Genomic DNA, 20115 nt, shown 5'->3' with positions numbered 1-20115 from the left:
TGGCAGCCTTCAGAGTCCAGCATGCCCCAGCGACAGACAACACGAAACGCTAGCGCCGACGGCCAATAACTGCCGCCCGGCCACTAATTCCCACGAGTTTAACTTGGCCAACGTGTGCAGATTTCTTCTTTTTTTTAGGTTTAGTTATTTTGATGTTTTCGTGAAAATTCAATGTTTCGTCGGTCCATATTGGCAGACAGCGTGTAACGATTGCTCTTTTTGTGTGGCGTCAACCTGTTACTGAGAGTGGTGAAGCACCCGGTGTCGGTGTGTGGAGGGCGACGCGGCGGTACCCGGCGCGGGCCTCGGCCTTCGCCAGCAGACCGACCGGCCGGCCAGTGAGGCGCGCCGCTTTAATGGCGGCGCCACGAGGAGGGCAGGCGGCGAAAGCGGCGCGGCGGCAGCGTAACGCAGCTGCTGGGGGCGGCCCACGATCCCGCTGGACGCTCTGCGCCTCTCCCAGCCACACACACAAAGAAAGCACATGAACTAAAGAACAGGAAGTTAAAGGCTCTAAACGCTGCAGTTACCAGCTTTCATCCGTTATCCAAATTCTTATTTACAACCGTTACATGACAATGACTAAACGTAATGAACAAAGCAATTGGATAAGAAATTATCAAGGTTTTCAGCAGTTATCTTCAGACTAATTCTGGAACTCGAGTAAAAAAATCTCTTTCGCACACGACCTGTCACGTGGTTACGGGCGGGACTATACAGGGTGCTCCATTGATAGTCACCGGGCCAAATATCTCACGAAATAAGCGTCAAACGAAAAAACTACAAAGCACGAAACTCATCTAGCTTGAAGGGGTAAACCAGATGGCGCAATGGTTGGCCCGATAGATGGCGCTGTCATAGGTCAAACGGATATCAACTGCGCTTTTTTAAAATAGGGACCCCCATTTTTTATTACATATTCGTGTAGTACGTAAAGAAACAGGAATGTTTTAGTTGGACCACATTTTTCGCTTTGTAATGGATGGCGCTGTAATAGTCACAAACATATGGCTCAAAATTTTAGACGAACAAATAGTTGGTAACAGGTAGGTTTTTTTAAATTAAAATACAGAACGCAGGTACGTTTGAACATTTTGTTTCGGTTGTTCCAATGTGATACATGTACCTTTGTGAACTTATCATTTCTGAGAACGCATGCTGCTACAGCGTGATTGCCTGTAAATGCCACATTAATGCAATAATTGCACAAAATGATGTCCGTCAACCTCAATGCATTTGTCAATACGTCTAACGACATTCCTCTCAGCAGCGAGTAGTTCGCCTTCCGTAATGTTCGCACATGCATTGACAGTGCGCTGACGCATGTTGTCAGGCGTTGTCGGTGGATCACCATAGCAAATATCCTTCAACTTTCCTCACAGAAAGAAATCCGGGACGTCAGATCCTGTGACCGTGCGGGCCATGGTATGGTGCTTCGACGACCAATCCACCTGTCACGAAATATGCTATTCAATACCGCTTCAACCGCACGCGAGCTACGTGCCGGACATCCATCATGTTGGAAGTACATCGCCATTCTGTCTTGCAGTGAAACATCTTGTAGTAACATCGGCAGAACATTACGTAGGAAATCAGCATACATAGCACCATTTAGATTCCCATCGATAAAATGGGGCCAATTATCCTTCCTCCCATAATGCCGCACCATGCATTAACCCGCCAAGGTCGCTGATGTTCCACTTGTCGCAGCCATCGTGGATTTTCCGTTCCCCAGTAGTGCATATTATGCCGGTTTACGTTACCGCTGTGAATGACGCTTCGTCGCTAAATAGAACGCGTGCAAAAAATCTGTCATCGTCCCGTAATTTCTCTTGTGCCCAGTGGCAGAACTGTACACGACGTTCAAAGTCGTCGCCAGGCAGTTCCTGGTGCATAGAAATATGGTACGGGTGCCATCGATGTTGATGTAGCATTCTCAACACATTTTTGAGATTCCCGATTCTCGCGCAATTTGTCTCCTACTGATGTGTGGATTAGCCGCGACAGCATCTAAAACACCTACTTGGGCATCATCATTTGTTGGAGGTCGTGGTTGACGTTTCACATGTGGCTGAACACCACCTGTTTCCTTAAATAACGTAACTATCCGGCGAACGGTCCGGACATTTGGATGATGTCGTCCATGATACCGAGCAGCATACATAGTTCACGCCCGTTGCACATTTTGATTACAATAGCCATACAGCAACACGATATCGACCTTTTCCGCAATTGGTAAACGGTCCATTTTAACACGGGTACTGTATCACGAAACAAATACCGTCCGCACTGACGGAATGTTACCTGATACCACGTACTTATACGTTTGTGACTATTACAGCGGCATCCATCACAAAGCGAAGAAAGTGGTCCAACTAAAACATTCATATTTCTTTACGAATATGTAATAAAATATGGGGGTTCCTATTTTTTAAAAAACCCAGTTGATATCTGTTTGACCTATGGCAGCGCCATCTAGCGGGCCAACCATAGAACCATCTGGTTTCCCCCTTCAAGATAGACAAGTTTCGTTCTTTGTAGTTTTAACGCTTGACACTTATTTCATGTGATATTTGGCCCGGTCATCATCAATGGACCACCCTGTATAGGCACGGCACACACGTCCCTGACTGGGGCACTAGGAGGAGGGGACTACTGCCCATCGCCCTGATTGTGTTCTGCTCCCAGGAAACATTTCTGGTACTCGTTTAAGAGAAAGAAAATAATGAACTCAAACTTCCGCCTGATGCGGCAGTTTTAATGCATGAACAGGGAAAAGTAGGAGCGATTAACTTTTCCTTTCTCCATTTCGTGAGGCTTACAGGTGAGAAGTTTAGTAAAGGTTTGAAATTATGTGTAAAGTTTGTTGCAAGTCACTAAGTGCTCTCATTCTCAAATACCGGATGGGTAAAGCCTGAGTACTCACACTCATGGGCTACACTTCCTTTTTTATCCCCATCCCTACTCCTTTCCTATTTGATACGGAGCTGGTTATTACCCCAAAGCGATTACTTCCAGACAGTAAGCGTGTGAACCAAATTTGTTTGAAATCGGTCCAATGGTTTAGAAGAACATATGGAATATACCGGGTGATCAAAAAGTCAGTATAAATTTGAAAACTGAATAAATAACGGAATAATGTAGATAGAGAGGTACAAATTGACACACGTGCTTGGAATGACATGGGGTTTTATTAGAAGCAAAAAAAAGGTTCAAAAAATGTCCGACAGATGGCGCTTCATCTGATCAGAACAGCAATAATTATCATAACAAAGTAAGACAAAGCAAACATGATGTTCTTTACAGAAAATGCTCAATATGTCCACCATCATTCCTCAACGATAGCTGTAGTCGAGGAATAATGATGTGAACAGCACTGTAAAGCATGTCCGGAATTGAAGACTATCTTTCATCAAGTTAGCAGTGAATTTCCTTCGTCTTTACTTTAGTTCAGTGAAACTCATTTTCATTCTCACTACGTTCTGGATCCAAGACATTATCTCAGATGCTGACTACTGCAACCCGTTGCCGTACTGCCACTGCCTGAGTATCTGTGTTGTGCGTGAAGAGGCAGTCCGGCGGTCTCGGCACACCCAGAGATTCCGATTCAAAGAGGGTCAGTGCATTCCAGTGAAACATAACGTCTCAACAAAGATAAAAAGTCAGTCGTCAGCTGCACAAAAAAGTGTTTTCTGACTCATATTAATTAAGAATTGTGAATATTAATTTTCATGGCTCAAGATGGATGTTGCCAAATGGATCTATATGAAAAATAAAATTATCTTATCAGAAAAATAGTGTTTTGTTATGTAATCTGCGCGTATTTTTACACAATTTAAGTGTATAAATTAACTCAATTCAGACGGGAATTCATAAGAAATCGAAGATTTTGATTGAAGTACCAAAGTTCAGAGGGTATAAGATTCATTACACTACAAATGGAACATATAATTTATCTGGGAAATGCCACTCTATTTTAATGATCTGTAACAAAGGTGTGAAGATTATAATTTAAACTGATGGAAAGAAACTGCTGAAGTGAATGAAATAAAGATTTTCTCGTGCAGCTGACAAACTTTTAATCTTTGTCGGAATAGTCTGCAGCTGCTGAACAATAGCTGCGAACAATATCAAAAATATAATGTGTTCACTCTTCCGACCAGCAGGTTGCGCTAAATTGTACTTTGAGGGACTGCGAGTATAACATAATGAACATTAGGTAGATGATACATTTTCAGGTATTTACTGCTAGTTGAAGTTGATTCTGTCATTCATTCAATTTTTTTTTCTTCTACGCTATCAGCATCTCGCGTCTAGCTTTATAGCTTGTCCCGCAGGACTGCGGAGAGACTTACCTTGACCTTCTTGTCGACCTCGGGCGGCCTCTCGATGAGCGAGGGGACGAGAACCGCGTTGGCCGTGGGCGGCGGCCGGGGGGCGGCGGGGGCGGCTCCCGCCCCCAGGCCCATCCCCAGAGCCTGGCCCTCCACGTCGTAGTGGTCCGCCATGCTGGGCGCCGTGGCGGCGGGGGCGGCGAGGGCGGCGGGGGCGGCGGTCTGCGTCAGGGCCCCCGCCTCCTCCTCACCCTCGCTCTCTGCAACAGGAGACCCGCAGGGCTCAGTGCACGGCACACGTGTAATCGTGTTTGCGAGCGGCACTGGCAAAGCTGTGGAAGAAAAGTAAAGTGGATGGCAAAAGAGGATGCGCGGGCGGTAGTGGGCAGCAGAGGCGGCTGCCGTGGCGCTGCGCCGCTGGCGGCTCCCCGGCACCTCAGTAGGGGGCGTGACACGCCGGCAGTCGACTCCCACAGTATATATATTACAACTACCCGACTGAGCTAACAGATTGACTACGTCTGCTCACGGCATCAGCTGCCACTGGTAATAAGTAGTGAAGTAAGGGGACCAACACCCCAGGAGGACTCCACCACAGGTGGGTCACCGCAAAGTACCGTTATCCAATTTGACGGCCGTGACGCAAGTAAGTGACGTCACGTGACGTCAGCTGATGATGTGAGTACCGTTATTTCACGGGAAGTTTGAATTCAAGTTACAGTAAATGTGCCAGCACTGTAATGTTTTCTCATCGTGAATGCATTCCTGCTGCGGTTTTTGAAACCTCTCGTCATTGTGGCACTAAAATGATATTATCCCCTATAGAGTGCTGCCATTCATGTACTAAATCAATTGCAATTGCAGGCAAGTTTACTCGAAATAACTCAGACACCTAGAGTGGTCTTAAGCGATTCCATGAACAATTAAAGTTCCTAAAGATATGGAATCGACCGACATGCAGGAACAGAGTTTCAAGAAAGTGGTACGACAATTATGGCATACCACACAGTCGATCAGACGCTGAGCCGGCACTGTCACATTTATAGCCTTTGAGAAACATAATGGACTTTTTCTTTTGTTTCCTATCATTTAAAAAGACCTACCACTTTGTTAGAAAGACAAGTCGTGTTTTCACAATATTAAATTGTTCATGCAGAGAAATGAAGCTTATTTCATTTCTTCTTATTAAAAAAAATCTTCTAATGCAAATACTAACACCTATCACCTGTATAAGGGAATGTCGACAGTCAAAATTTTTGCCGCACCGGGACTCGAGCACGGATTTGGCACTCCACGTGAGCGTCCGTCCCACCCGCGTTGGCTGTCCAGGCGTGACCGACAGCCAGACCCAAACACGCGTGTGGTGCCATTCCTGCAGCACAACTCTTACACATGTTATGTAGTTCTCGTACAGAGGAGGATATTTTAATTGAAAGTCCCTCCCTCGTAGTGGGGCGATATCTATGATACTGGAGTGCCTGTGTTGTTAAAAAGAACGATGGGATGTGCGTGCGTGTGTGAAGGGACATGGCTTCGTTCTTCTTAAGAATACACCGCTACAGTATCGTGAAGCTTTAAACACTTGTGAACTTAAAACTAACCAGGAAACAGAAATACTTAACATCAACAGTTTACGTAGAAAATTAGGACAAAAAAAGCTTAGATTTATAGAACGCCACTGCGGATGCCGTCGAGGAATGCCACAGCAGTACTCTGCGCTCGTCGCCACCAGATAGCGTGGTTCTACATCTACATCTACGTTAGATAGCACAGCTGGAAAGACAATGCACGACGAACGCACGAGAGGAAGTCTTTTCAGCCATTAAGAGGTTAAAGAGCAAGAAGGCAGAGAGGTCACTCACTAGCCCTCCGGCTGGCACAAGTGCCGCGTCCTGGAAGGCGGCAGACACGGAAGTCGTATAAAAGTGAGGGGGCAAAATTCCGACAGAGCCCGATCTGCCTTCTAAGTTGCCTGGCTGAGACGGAGGAGCGACTTCTTGTGGCACGCGGGACACGCAGGGCCAGTAGCCCACCTCAGTTTGGCCTCACACCCCCAAAGCCGGCAGGTGCCGCAGCTATTCAGGCTACCCGAATAGTGAACAAAACAGATGCTGGTGATGTTTGCCTTATGAAGCTCTCAACTGAGCGCTCATCAGCGCCCTTACAAAGTCCGAATTTTTACACAGTTCAATTCTACACAGACCAATCGAGCCACTATCACAAATGATGATGGTGATGACGAAATGGCGAGGACAGCCGAACACCCAGTCCGCGGGCAGAGAAAATTTCCAACCCGGCCGGGAGCAGAACAGGAAAGGAATACGTAGTAGTAGTACTGATAGGTACAGCAGGGACACACGATAATTTGTAGTCGTCCGCGGTGCCTGCACGCCTTCGAAACTTGCAGCTTCCTGCGCCTCTGTACAATATTCGTATTGACTGTTGCAAAAATTGTGCGGAGAGCTGCAAAGTGATCAAAGAGATCAATAAGGGATGCTCGCGGGGGTCAATTTGCGGATCCGTTTTCTGGAACAGTACCATTCAACCCCTATTAATATGAATGGAAAGGGACAATCACAGAGATGAAATAGTCGCAAATGCTGACACTTCGCCACAATGACAGAGGCCGACTCGAGAAACGACCACGAAGCGGAAGCAGACCGTGAACATCTGGTGTTCTACAAATAAACTCACTATTGCGGCAAATGAAAACCATCTACATTATGTTGAAGGGAGATTTCCGAAGGAGTTCTATAGTTAAATTAGGCGGTAAAAGCATAAAAAACATTGTTAAAAGATACTTGGACATATTCCTGGACCATAAATTAAGCTTCAAACAACACTTCAACACGGCTACAGAAATGGGGTGCAAGTTAATGCATAAGTTTGTCACGATCAACACAGTGGACTTCAGATTACACATGACTCTAACACGAACATACGACTGCGCGCTCTTCGGGTCCACAACGTCTTTTGCTGTCGGCGTGTGGGCACATCAACTCTGCACGGCGCGTAATATTGTGGTGGTAAGCTACGACAGGGGAGTGTGTAGCGTGCTCCTGCGGCTACCTTGGGCTTGCGGCAGCACGTCGGCGGTGCTCCGGATCCCCGACAGGCGTAACTATTGAGTAGCGCGCGGCAACACACTGGATGAAAACGGTTAGATCAGACACCATCAGAGACCTCTTAGGGGAGGAAGTACAAACGTTGAGAGAACTCAAAAGCTGGATTGAGAATTTATGCCAAAGGGAGTGGAACAACTGTGAAAAAAAAATTCCCCAACATCAGGGATGAGGATGAAACATGCTAATCCCAGTCAGGGCACGGTTCGTTTCTTATCCGGCCATGAGCCATATCCCACTTACCTGCTGTGTGTAAACCTTGGTCGGCAGGCCAATTGTGCTTTTAGAGAGAGAGGAGGTACTTTCGAACTGTCACCGTTGTCGCAGGAAACACGGATTGGCGCTCTCACACGAGGAAATAACGGAAACAGTTACAGATCATAACTTGTGTACAGACAGAATATCTAGAGCCTTGCGTAAAGAGTGCTTGCGAGAGTATAGGCAGACAATACATAGAATAAGGACCACATGTGTAGTCACCGAAGTGTCACGAAAACGAGTGGTCAAAACCCACGACCTAGCTTCGCTCACTAAAAGTTTTCTCCATGCGCCCGGCCTGAGCAAGCTTGGGAAAGGGTGTGCATAGACTTCTGTGGACCTCTTAAGGTTGAAATGTGGTTGCTGGTAGCAGATGCACTCTCTAGTCCTCCACATGTGGAACCAGCCTGTTATATGGCTGCTCATACTAGCACTGGCCATCATTTCGCTGAAGAGGGAGCCTCCCAATCCATTATATCAGAGAACGGGCCTCAGTTTTTTGCACCAGAATTTGAGGCTTTCTGCCAACGAAAGCGACGCCCCTCTACACCCGGCGTCTAACTCGGAAGCGGAGCAGATCGCCGTAACCGACAACAGTCAGACGAGGAAGGCACTGTTTTCGATGGCCACTGACGAGGCCTTACCAGCGTCTCTCGCCAACTATCAGTCCACCGCAGACAGTGGACGAACCCGGTGGAGACCACGCACACTTCTCGATTTGCTGCGACTTGCCTTGTGAATCCTGAGCCCACTACACTAGCAGGCTGCTGCCGTGTGAGCGTGCACGTTACGCCTGAAGACGAGTTGGGCACCGGGCATAATTCTACATCTCAAAACCCGCGAATTGTTCCTTACTCTTTGAGCCGTGCGTGGCTCGTGTTCCCGCCATCATGTATTTTACACCCTGTTTTTAACGTACTTCTGTCACTGAGTTGCTGCTTTGCCTGACCGTGAGCGGCGCTAGCAGCGCGTATCGATATATCCCCTCTCATAGTATCTTTGCTCGACTGCTATTACTTCCCGGTCGTTGTCTGTCGTAAGTGAGTTCGGGTAGCGAGTTCGGGTCTGCCAGTCAGTTGGAACGCGTCTGGAGCGCAGTCCGGACCTGCCAGTCGGGGAGTCTCAATGCGGCACTGGTGCAGTCTGGTTGGAGCAGCAGTGAGCTCTGCGTCGACATGGCTCGCCCGACCGTTGCCGCCACGCATCACTTGAGCCGGGCCACGGTCTTGGTGGATCGTCGGTCGGCCGTCCTACGGGACGACGCGTTCTGGCTCGCCGATCGGTCATGAATCGGCTGTGTGTGTGTGTCTGTGTGCATTATCTCCCGAGTTGTCTTCGTGCGTTCTTATTGACTGTTGGGTATCGTTCAAGTCTTCGTGCAAGTGCAAGTGTTTGTCAGGTTGTGTGTGTAGTTGCCGTTGTTTCCACTGACGACTATTTTAGGTGTTGTGGGTATTCTGAGGGTCGGTCGGTTGGTTGGTGCGGACGGGGGAAGTTACCTCCGTGGGGTGCGGTCGGCTGGGTCCGCTGCTGGTCCCTGAGCAGTGTCGGAGCGTGTGTGGAGCTGTCCGATCGGTACGAGCTCCGTGGTTCACCGACCCGGGACGTCAAGTTGTGTAGTGGTTTCAGTTACCCAAGCCATGTTGTGTGGTTCGTTTCGGTGGTTTGCTGTTGGGGATGTTTTCCTTCTTTGCAACATGGAGTGTTTCTATTGCTGAAATATAGCCGACATGCGGTGTAATTAAATATTTTGGTTGACTGTAATTCAAGTGCACCAGTGGAATTCTCTGCCTTGTGGCCGTTAGTGTTCTGGTTACCTGAGTTGGCCGCTAACGTAGCTTTTAGGCAGTGTCACATAAGCATTTGTTTGGGGATAGTGATGCTTGCAACATTTTCTTTAATTTTTTTTTTTTTTTGCCTTGAATTCTTGTGTACTCCGTTCTGGGAAGCAAGTGGTTGGCCGGTCGGTCCGTGACTGTCCCTTGGTTGGGTTCGCACGAATTAAGTGTAGTTGTATTCACCACCTGTCTCGCCTAAGTGAAGGAGGGCAGACCGATCCACTGGAGTCTCCTGGGTACCGTTCTCTTAATTACCCTTTTGGCAGTGTTAAATTTGTTGTATTTTAACTGTATTTTATATTTTAAATTTGGCAAGGTTAGTTGTGGGTCTTCAGCCCTGAAAACATGTTCTCAGAGGTTCCTTCAAGTCTAAACATTATAGCCTTCTGCTCTTGAAAGGTAATTGTAATTTACTCTGGAAGATTTTACAAGTTATTGTGGGCCTTCCGCCGTTGGTGTTGCAAAAGGGAAATTTTAAACTTAATGTACTGTTTTACCGATTGTTGCAATATACATATTTCCTTAATTTGCAGAATTTAACTTTACAGCCATCTTGTTTCGTTTGTTTATCTCTTTCTGTGCACCTTCTGGGTCATCAGCCCTGTTAGCATCTTAAAAGACTGTGGCCTTCTGCCTCCTGTAATCATCATAGTATATCTGGAATTTTGAAGATTTACTCCGGCGGCCTTCAGCCGCTCCGCATGCTGATCTCGTATATCTATACGATTTATCTTATTCGTAAATTTAACTGTGCGTCATGTCTTTTCGAAATTGAACTTATTCTAAAGCATCTGTTTGGAGGCCTTCAGACGCGAAGCAAATTTAATTCTTTTAAAAGTGTATTTCTGAACTAAGTGATAATAAATTACAGTTGTGAAATGAATCCGACCGCAACTCCCTTGGCCCTTTCCACCATCCTAATTACCTGTTAGCTCTGCGTGATTTAGGGAGCGTTTCACTTTTAACACTTGCGGCTGCAGAAGTCATGCCCAATACTGGAGCCAGCGTAGGTGCCTTCTCGACGGCCACGCCCCAGACACGACCTGCAGCGCCACTACAGCCTGCGTCCACGTCCACGTCCACGTCCACGTCCACGTCGTTACCAGCCGCAGCAGCCGATCATCAGACCGTCACAGGAGGTTCACTCACTTCCTCACTTCCTCCAATAGTGCACAATCGCTGACAGTCTCTTTGCGTCGGCAGCGTAAGCCTGCTTAGCTAACGTTCTTGCCCCCCCCCCCCCCCCCCCCCGCTCCCCATGCAGTGGCCCTGGGTTCCATTCCCGGCGGAGTTAGAGATTTTCCCCGCTCGTAGACTGGGTGTTACGTTGTCCTTGTCATCATTTCATCCACATCACCGGCGAGCAAGTCGCTCAACGTGTTGTCGCCTGAAATAAGACTGGCACTCAATAGCTTCCCCAGATGGGGAAATGAACAAGAAGCCAAAGGTGGGAAACACCATAAATTGAAGTTCCATTGGAGTCATTGCCACGGTTCCCCGCACAATAATTCGTGTTACCTTTTAATGGTGGTGTGATGTGTAGTATCGTTACCGGGTTCGGATATCGACATCGAGATAAACACTCCAACATTGCCCGTCCAGAGTTGTAAAGTTCGACTGCCACATCTTGGATAGCGTGGACATGGCATCCGTTGGCAAGACCCTCTGGCTGTGTAGGAAACGTGGAAACTACGCGGGCATTCCTCAGCCAAGACACAAAGGAGTTACGACATGTAGCTGCTAGTGGGCGATGAGTGACACCAAAGGAGAAAGTTGAAAACTTGTGCCAGACCGGGATTCGAACCCTGGTCTCCTGCTTATTCGGCCGGCGCTCTGACCACTGAGCCACCCGGACGCTGTGGTCAGCGCAACTGCATGGACTGTCATAGCACGCCTCTCGTCAGGCCCAAGTTCTCAACTTACCAGTACACTAGTAACGTACTTCTCCTGTCCCTTGTCTTCATCACTCACTTTCCGATCGCCGACGCTACAATTCGCACACACTGACATGTTTGTTCTAGGTGATTTTTCTCACTCTGCTGTACAAGTTTCGTTCGTACACTGTTGATGATTCTCGTGTTTACATTTTAATTCCTACCGGATTTGAGTATGCTTAGTCATCGTCCTGTTGGTCTTTACCGTCTAGTGACACTCCCACACGTGGATAGTGCGTTATGAAAGGGAATGGCTTAACCGAACTTTTCAGTGGTGATTATCCAGTGAATCGACAAAAAAATCGCGAGTGGACACGCCAATGGTAGGGCTCCGTGATCTCATTTGTTATCTCACACAATGACCTACCAGCCCTTTACTCACGTCCCTGAACAACGCTGATCGCTTTCGGGTGCATTTCATGCTAACCCTTTCAGTATCGATAACTGTAAGTAATTGGCTCGCCAGCCCAGCTGCAAAATGTTGAGCCCGTGAAACAGGCTAACTCACTGGCTGTCACTCATCACACCGTTCTGACTGCTCGTTTCCCAAAGATCCGGCATTCGTTCAGAGCAACTGTAGAAATATCAGGGGCGGAAAGTGCACAACTACAAATCAAATTAAATAAACAACTCTTCCGTTCGCTTATATCTGCCACCCGCAAATGTTATAGAACAGACTCAACTCTACCGACAATACAAAATACCTGTATATCCTTGAAAGAAAACACCAAATACTACTGATAACACGTTAATGTGAAGCTCTTTCGTTAAATTTCATCTGAAAATTACACGGTTAGGTAAGTGCACAGCAATTCCTGGCTTCGTATCTTAACTCAAGTAGTTGCTAAAGTCTCAGTAGCACCCTTTAGTAACTCACAGGTTCTTCTCGAAACTAGTCACGATAAAAGAAAACTGTGGAACCAAAGACCGACCCGTAAACTAACTAGGAACTCAGTTCAGTAGGCCTCTGTGCCCTGAGCTGGGCAGACGGCGTCCCTCCCCTTTCCTCCAACCCAGATAGAGCTCGCAGCCTCTTCATTCGTGCAGCGTACACACTGCTGCCACAGTCTTTCTCGTTGCACTTTACAATTCCCAGTCCCTCGTCCCATACCCAACACGTGCTTCACACCGACCAACTTTGCCCTCTTCCATCTCCCATACCCCGATACATGTTCTTCACCTCTTCACTTTTTTAGCTGGTTGTCCCATAAATATGAACAGAGATTCGGACTGTTGACTCGGCTCTCTTCTACCTCGCCACCACGGTTCGTCCTCCCACTTCCTTTTCCAGGGCTACCTATCGTCTGGAAACCTCAAATATTACCTTTAACAGGAAATTAACTCTTTTCACTGCCGACTTGTTTGGGGTTTGCAAATAGCCTTGGACTTCCCGGAGCTGCTATGGTGCCATGACAACTCCAGGTGTTACATAGGCTTCGTAGCAAACGTTGTCGTCCACAGGATAACTTTGCTGTGTCTATCATTCCCCCAGCACTTGTACCTCAGAACGTGGGTCATCCTGCATTGTGGTTTCTCAGGGACGCCGAAGAACATGCACCGTTTCCGGTCATTCACTTTAGACCATTATCCAGGGACACATTCTCCTTGTCGCCAAATCAGCAGGTTTCCCACTTTTCCCCTTCGGTATGGAGCTTTCCGATATTTTCATTGGTTAAATGAGTCGTCACAATACAATTTCAACCAAGACAGTAATGGAATCTTTCACCTGATAGTGAAGAACAACTGGAAGATATGTTGTTCAGGAAGAGTTTACAGCTGGCAGCGTGGAGGCCGGTTGCATGCTCCAAGGACTCAGGCATTAGCAGCTGGGGTGCAGAACGTTGCGTGATGCCTCGAGTACATTACCGCGCTTTTCTTATTATTTCCGGATACCGTCGGCTTAATATTGCTGTTAAAAATATCGTTTAGTGTCTTCTGAGCCCTAAAACTTACGTTCACTCAATGGCTGTGTGGTGTTTAGATCCTCATGTTTACGTCTGCCTGTCACCTGGGCAGTGTTTGGGCAAAGTAGACTCCAGCAAACTCATAGGAACGACCTTAAGGCTAGGCTGATAAGAAATTCAAGTTGAAAGAAAACAGTCTTGTGGCTGGGTTGTAGCCTGGGAGGCGTGTAGGCCATACAGAAGTACCAGGCCACAAGCATGGTGAAACGTAGTGCAAAGAGCTAAGGAGTAACGGGGGACATTGGACGTATACAAAGAAGAGCAGCACAAATGCTCGAATGTATGTTTGGTATGTGTGAGAGGTTCAAGAAGACGCTCAAAATAGCTGAACTGGTAGGTGAATGAAGTTAGACGTGAACTGTCCTCCATCCTCTCGACATGTCGTTCCGTTACGAACATCAAAGACAAGATTACACTATTGACAGTGACAACTGAGACGTTTATTCAACCATTCTTCACATAATCGATACGCCAATGGGATGGAAAGCAGTGCCAATAAGTGTCGCAGTGAAAGGAACCCGATACTGGCAACCGAAAGTGGTTTGCAGATTACATATGTCGATGAAATTTTGTCGTCCCATTGATCAGTCTGCCACTGATCGTGAAATATGAGGCAACTGGTCCGAAAAAAAAACACACATTTCTCCTACTTGTTTCGTCGCCTTTTGCTAAAGCTGATCGCAGATGTCAGATGTTGGACCACACCTAGCTCACTAGTCCGCCCGCCCTGGAACACCCCCACCGTTGCCTTGTCTTACAGCTTAACGTTCTCCCCGTGTTGCTGTGGGCTTCAGTTCCAAAACGTTCTCTGTGATAATGTACCACCTGAAAGTACCTTCAACTGTGCATCCATCTGAACACGTTTTCTGTATTAGGGTCTTGATCTCCCTCCGCAATTATCTTGATGTCAGGACGCCTTTTATCAACCGATACCTTCTTTTAGTCAGATTGTGACAAAAAATTTATTTCGTCCCCTACTGGATTCAGACCCTCTCGTGACTTATTCTAACCCACTACTCTGTTACCGAGCGAGGTGGCGCAGTGGTTAGCACACTGGACTCGCATTCGGGAGGACGACGGTTCAATCCCGTCTCCGGCCATCCTGATTTAGGTTTTCCGTGATTTCCCTAAATCGTTTCAGGCAAATGCCGGGATGGTTCCTTTGAAAGGGCACGGCCGATTTCCTTCCCAATCCTTCCCTAACCCGAGCTTGCGCTCCGTCTCTAATGACCTCGTTGCCGACGGGACGTTAAACACTAACCACCACCACCACTACTCTGTTCTTCTGAAACAAAACATTTAAGTTTATCCAGTTACGATTTGCCTGAACCGCATAACGTCCACATTTCAAAAATTTTCAAATGTGTGTGAAATCTTATGGGACTTAACTGCTAAGGCCATCAGCCCCTAAGCTTACACACTACTTAAACTAAATTATCCTAAGGACAAACACACACACTCATGGCTGAGGGAGAACTCGAACCTACGCTGGGGCCAGCAGCACAGTCCATGATTGCAGCGCCTGAGACCGCTCGGCCAATCCCACGCTCCTAACGTCCACGTTTATTTACCCTACAACGATACAGTGACATACTTTCAGGAAATGTTTGCTACCGTTACATTGATGTTCTATGATAGCGTACTTCTCTTTTTCAGAAAACTTCTCCATCTTATTGAAAGTTTACATCCTTTCGACTTTAGTCAACATCACTTATAAACTGCCCAATCAGAAAAACCCATGTATTGCTTGTGTTGTCTCATTTCGTAATCTAACTCTCCCAGTATCATCTGACAACTGAACTACTGTTTGATTTACGGCCTATCGAAGATGCTATCCATTTCGTTAAACTGATCTTCCAACTCTTTCGCATACACGACACAACTTCACTGCCCGACGGAAAAGTGAAGCACCCAGCACACTTGTTCGGATGTCGATGTAACTTGGTGCGCGTGCACACAGACGGTGGGTATGAAAACTGGTAAGAGTTGGAGTTCTCTGTGAAAGGTAGGATGGCTACCAGGGTGCACTGGTGTTGTTCGTATTTAGTGTTGTTACTGGGCTCGGTAGGATACATAAAAGATCTTAACAGTTTCAGTTGTTGTGTATCACTGTGAATGACGTGGAGCAGCCGCGAACTACTGTGAAACAGCGTTACCAGCAAGTAACGGGTTCTGAAAAGGGCCTCACTGCTGGCCTCCATTTGGTCGGCTGATCGAGTAGTGGAGTATCCAGGTTTGTGAGCCATTAAGACGGGAGAGTGGTTCGATGCACCCCTCCACGTGTGCACCTGCCACGCGGAAACAAGTGGTGGGCTCCGTGCAGCGTGCCGTGCCGTCACGCAGCAGCCGCTCCACCTCATTCAAGTCCCGCGCGGCCCCATGTTTACGCACTGGCCACATGGCCCGGGCCCGGGCCCAGGGAGGCAAATGTTTAGGGCCGGCAAAATGTTACTGGCGGCAAAATTTTGAGCGTACAAATTTAAGTGTGCAGGAAAAGAAACGTAGCTACGGTTGCGGGAATTATTATTCGGTGCGTTCGAGTTAGGTCTAAACCGTTTCGAGCGCGCTGATGCGTGCGAGTGCAGCTTGTCCCCAGCTGCCGTGCTTTCTGACTGCCCGCTTCATATTTAGCTTCTGGCCAATGGACGGCCGAAACTGTCTCCCACTGATGATACAAGTTTCTTTTGATAGTTCCAAAGCGTACAACACCGTGCCCCAAAAAGAGCATCGCGCATGCGCATAGCATAGTTTTCTGAAGCGAGCAAAGGTGTCAACTAGCGCTACTCCGAAACTACGAAACACGCAAAAAAGCGTGCCAGTTTGCAAAGTAATCGAAACGAGCGCAATAGTTTCGATAGTTTGTGATACCTTAACTCGAATGAAATCGTAGGTAGACGGGTGGGATCTCTACGTCATGCAATTGGCAGCACTGCCTATGCATTGTTTTTCTGTGGGAAAGCACGAACGCATCACATGTGGCATTGATGTGGCTCGGTTTCAGTTTGGTGCTTTTATTATTGTTTGTGTGTATCTTCCCCCCCGCTTCATTAATCGGGTGAAGTTTTGACATAACGTGAATATGGACGGTAGGGAATTCCTCAGTGGCCCAGGCTACAGAAAATTAGTTGAACAAAGGAGGAAAAGGGAAAAGGAAGCATTAGATTAAACGCCAAAACTACGAACGTTTCTCGTTGACAAAGGACTAGATTCTCCACCTGCAAGTTCTTCCTCTCTTGCGAACTTGACACCTACGAATGATTCACAGTCGAGCAGCAGGTGTGGCGAAGGGCTCGACGATAGTGACTCTGAAACAAACATACGAACAACACCACAGCAAGTAACCAGAGTTAGGGCAAGGGGAAGTTTCATCAGACTCTGCTGTTGATAAAGAACCTTTCTTTGGGAAATCAGTGATAAACCATTGTGATTTTGTGAAGTCGGAGCGTGCACATTCCGATAAACGAACATCTATTTCCAAGGATTTGTTTGAAAGGAAAGTGTTGAATGGAGACGTTTTGCAAAGCGATTACTTTATTTACTCCCCCGGTCAGGGATCACTTTACTGTGCACCATGTAAACAGTTTGGGCGTTCATTACAGTTCGCTACAAGTGGATTTAGTAATTGGAAACACGCTAATCGAAGGGTAACTGAACATGAAAATTCCAGTGCACATCGCTTGTAAGTTCGAGACAAATGAGAAATACATTTGATAAATAATTTATTACTCAGCTACAAGAAGAAGCAAAGTATTGGAGAAATGTACTACAGATGGTAATGGCTGTAATGAAAAAACATTCCTCAAGGGGATTGCCATTTTGTGGAGATGAAGAAGAGTTTGGTTCCTTAAGGAATGGCAATTTTATGATGTTTTCAGAGCTGACAGCTGAATTTTATCCATTCTTAGCAGCTCATATAGCTAAATATGGAATCCAGGGTAAAGGAAACATCTCATATTTATCATTTCTTGAGGAGATTATCAATGTTATGGGGAAGACTGTCACAGAAAAGATCGTACAGAAGATAGATAGTTGATGCAAAGTATTTCTCCATTATTGTGGATTCTACACCTGATGTTTCACACTGTGATGAGTTAAGTTTCGTTATACGATATGTAAATAAAGATGGTCAACCACAAGAGCGGTTTGTAGAATTTAGGAGAAATGCTGGACATACTGGGAAAGAATTGGCAGATGCTATATTTATGTTCCTCAACTCCCATGGACTAGATATAAGCAATGCTGTGACCAAAACTATGATAATGCTGCAAATATGGCAGGGATCTACTCTGGCCTGCAAGCCCGAATCAATTCATTCAGTGCCTTGGGATTTTTCATTCTCTGCTCCACGCATTCCCTGAATCTGGTAGGATCAAGGGCAACCACATGCTGTACAATGGCTACAACATTTTTTGACCTGCTACAAACGATTTACAATTATTTTTCGGCATCGACACAAGGCTGGAAAATACTACAGACAATTTTCGAAGATAGAAACTTGAGTTTAAAGTCTCTCTGCATTACAAGATGGTCAGCTCGAGAAGATGTTTGCAAAAGCTTAATGCTAGTTGGGATACAGTCAATAAAGCTCTTAAATGCATTTTTGAAGAGAAAAGCGAGAAATCTGTAGAAAAATCAGAAGCAACAGGGATACTGCAACAGCTTAACTGTAAAATATTGCATTCATGGCTACAATGTGGGGGAATATTTTGGTTCATTTCAGTGCAGTGAGTACAGCGCTACAGTCAGAAGAAGTTGACATATTTGCAGTAGTGAAACTTTATAATTCTGACTTTCATAGATGACATGACTAAGTTCTTTGAAGTGTACAAAAAGTTGGCAGAGAGAAATCTGGAGACAACGCAACATCTTCCGCGAGTCAATGAAACTCAAGAAAAACGTATGAAAAAACGAAAGAAGTTCTTTGGTGACTCAGACTCTGAGTCAGAAAATGAAACAGTCTTTTGCAAATCTAAAAATGACATACTGAAGACCAATTATATTGAACAGACTATCCGCAGAGCTCATTAATCGTCTTGGTATCTACAAAGAGTTTACTGGAAAGTTCTCTTTCTTATCCAGTTTGATGGAAATGGAACCTGATGAAGTCTATAATGCTGCGAAACAGCTGCAGCATATTTGCTCAGAGAATATAGAGGATTATTTTGGACCAGAATGTGTCCATCTCGAAAGCTTACCTTTGATTTCTGGATATGGGAATGGTCCTTCTTTACCAGCGTTAAATAAAATGCTAAGACAGAAATATCTCTTTGATATTTATCCAAACATCAGAATCGCTCTGCCAGTTTATTTGACCACACAACAACGAACTGCTTTGCTGAACGATTCTTTCCGTTCTTGGAAGGGTTAAGAAATGCTTGCGTTCTTCTCATACTCAAGATCGTCTGAACCACTTGGCTGTATTAGCAATAGAAAACGATCTGACTGTGAAACTGCAATTTGAAACGTCATAAATGTGTATGCTGATAACAAGGCAAGAAGGAAGCCATTGAAATGATGACCGTTCTTTGTTGATATAGGAATCAATTACCATACTTCCATACAATATTATCCTTTTTGTAAATTTCTTCAAGTAATATATACCTATTTTAAATAGCGTGTTTATAATTTTTTTTAAATGTTTTTCGAAATTGACTAAGTGTGTTGTTGAGGGGGAGGGAGGCGTAAAATGGGATCCCAACATTCCCAAGCGTATTAAATATCGAGAGAAATAATTTGTCTACAATAAGTTCTATATGGTTGAAGACGACGGACTGAGAGTAAAACAGCTGTAAAGAAAAACAAAAAAACAAAAAAAAGAAAAAAAAAACAGGTAAACCACTGAATGTGGTAACAAGGTATATATGCAAAACTTTATGCCGTTTTCAGATTTGTAAAAACTTTCTCGAAAACTCTAATTTGTATATTTGTGAGAAGTAACGAATGTTTTTCCTATTTTGTAACAAAAGCAAATGAAAGCCGAGCGGTGATGCTGAAACCTCAACGAAACGTCTCTGGATGGTAGCACAAAAAGAAGCAATTGTGTTTTGCTCAAGGCGGATCCCTTCGGAAAGACCAGTTTATTAGTAAAGAAAACGCAGACGGAAGAGCTTCAACCTGAAGACGATAACACACTATTCTGTCACTAATCATGATATAGCTTCATTCTTCCTTTAAATACTGTCAGTGTTTAATGCTCCGTCTTTTGAACAACAAAGATTTGTTTCCTTAAACAAACGAACTTTTTGCACCTTAGTCACCCAAAATAATGGAATACATTTAAAGCATTCTCAACTTTTAATAATTTGTAATTATAACGATATCATAAACAGATCGTTTAATGTGTTACTGAAATGTAATTTCCTTTCATTGTGCAGCTTGCTACGGCGTTGTAGTATGTGTAGTTAATTGAACCTAATATGTTTTACGAAGGAAAAGGCATTGTTACGAGGTCAAAGACAAAACTTGAGTGCTAATAATTTTTATGCTGTTGGAGGCACAGTCATACAAATAAAGTCGTAAGTAGCAGTAATTGCTACTTCACGGCAAAAAATCCACGCCATCATCTTTGGTGTCCGACGTAGATGAATCAGACTGAGCAAGGTCAACGCGGTCCATTTGTTTCAGTCAAAATTTTCGACTTCTTTCATATGCGAGGCTAGTTTCTC

General features: G+C 45.6%; 1 protein-coding gene and 1 non-coding gene across 2 annotated transcripts in view; both read right to left on the bottom strand.

Annotated features, from left to right (window-relative positions):
* Positions 1–229: 229 nt before the first annotated feature.
* The window catches only part of LOC124605240 (WAS/WASL-interacting protein family member 1-like), a 103987-nt gene continuing 84101 nt past the window's right edge, over positions 230–20115 (bottom strand). The window contains exons 3-4 of the mRNA XM_047136791.1: positions 4356–4666; positions 230–454 (exon numbers count right to left, since the gene is read on the bottom strand). Of these exons, the coding sequence (XP_046992747.1) occupies positions 230–454; positions 4356–4666 (536 nt within the window). The remainder of the gene's footprint in view (positions 455–4355; positions 4667–20115) is intronic.
* Positions 11335–11407, bottom strand: Trnai-aau. The gene has a single exon. It is a non-coding gene; the product is annotated as a tRNA-Ile (tRNA).

The sequence above is a fragment of the Schistocerca americana genome, chromosome 3 (assembly GCF_021461395.2).
Source record: "Schistocerca americana isolate TAMUIC-IGC-003095 chromosome 3, iqSchAmer2.1, whole genome shotgun sequence".
NCBI classification, from domain to species: domain Eukaryota; kingdom Metazoa; phylum Arthropoda; class Insecta; order Orthoptera; family Acrididae; genus Schistocerca; species Schistocerca americana.
This window is presented reverse-complemented; position numbering and strand designations above follow the sequence as displayed.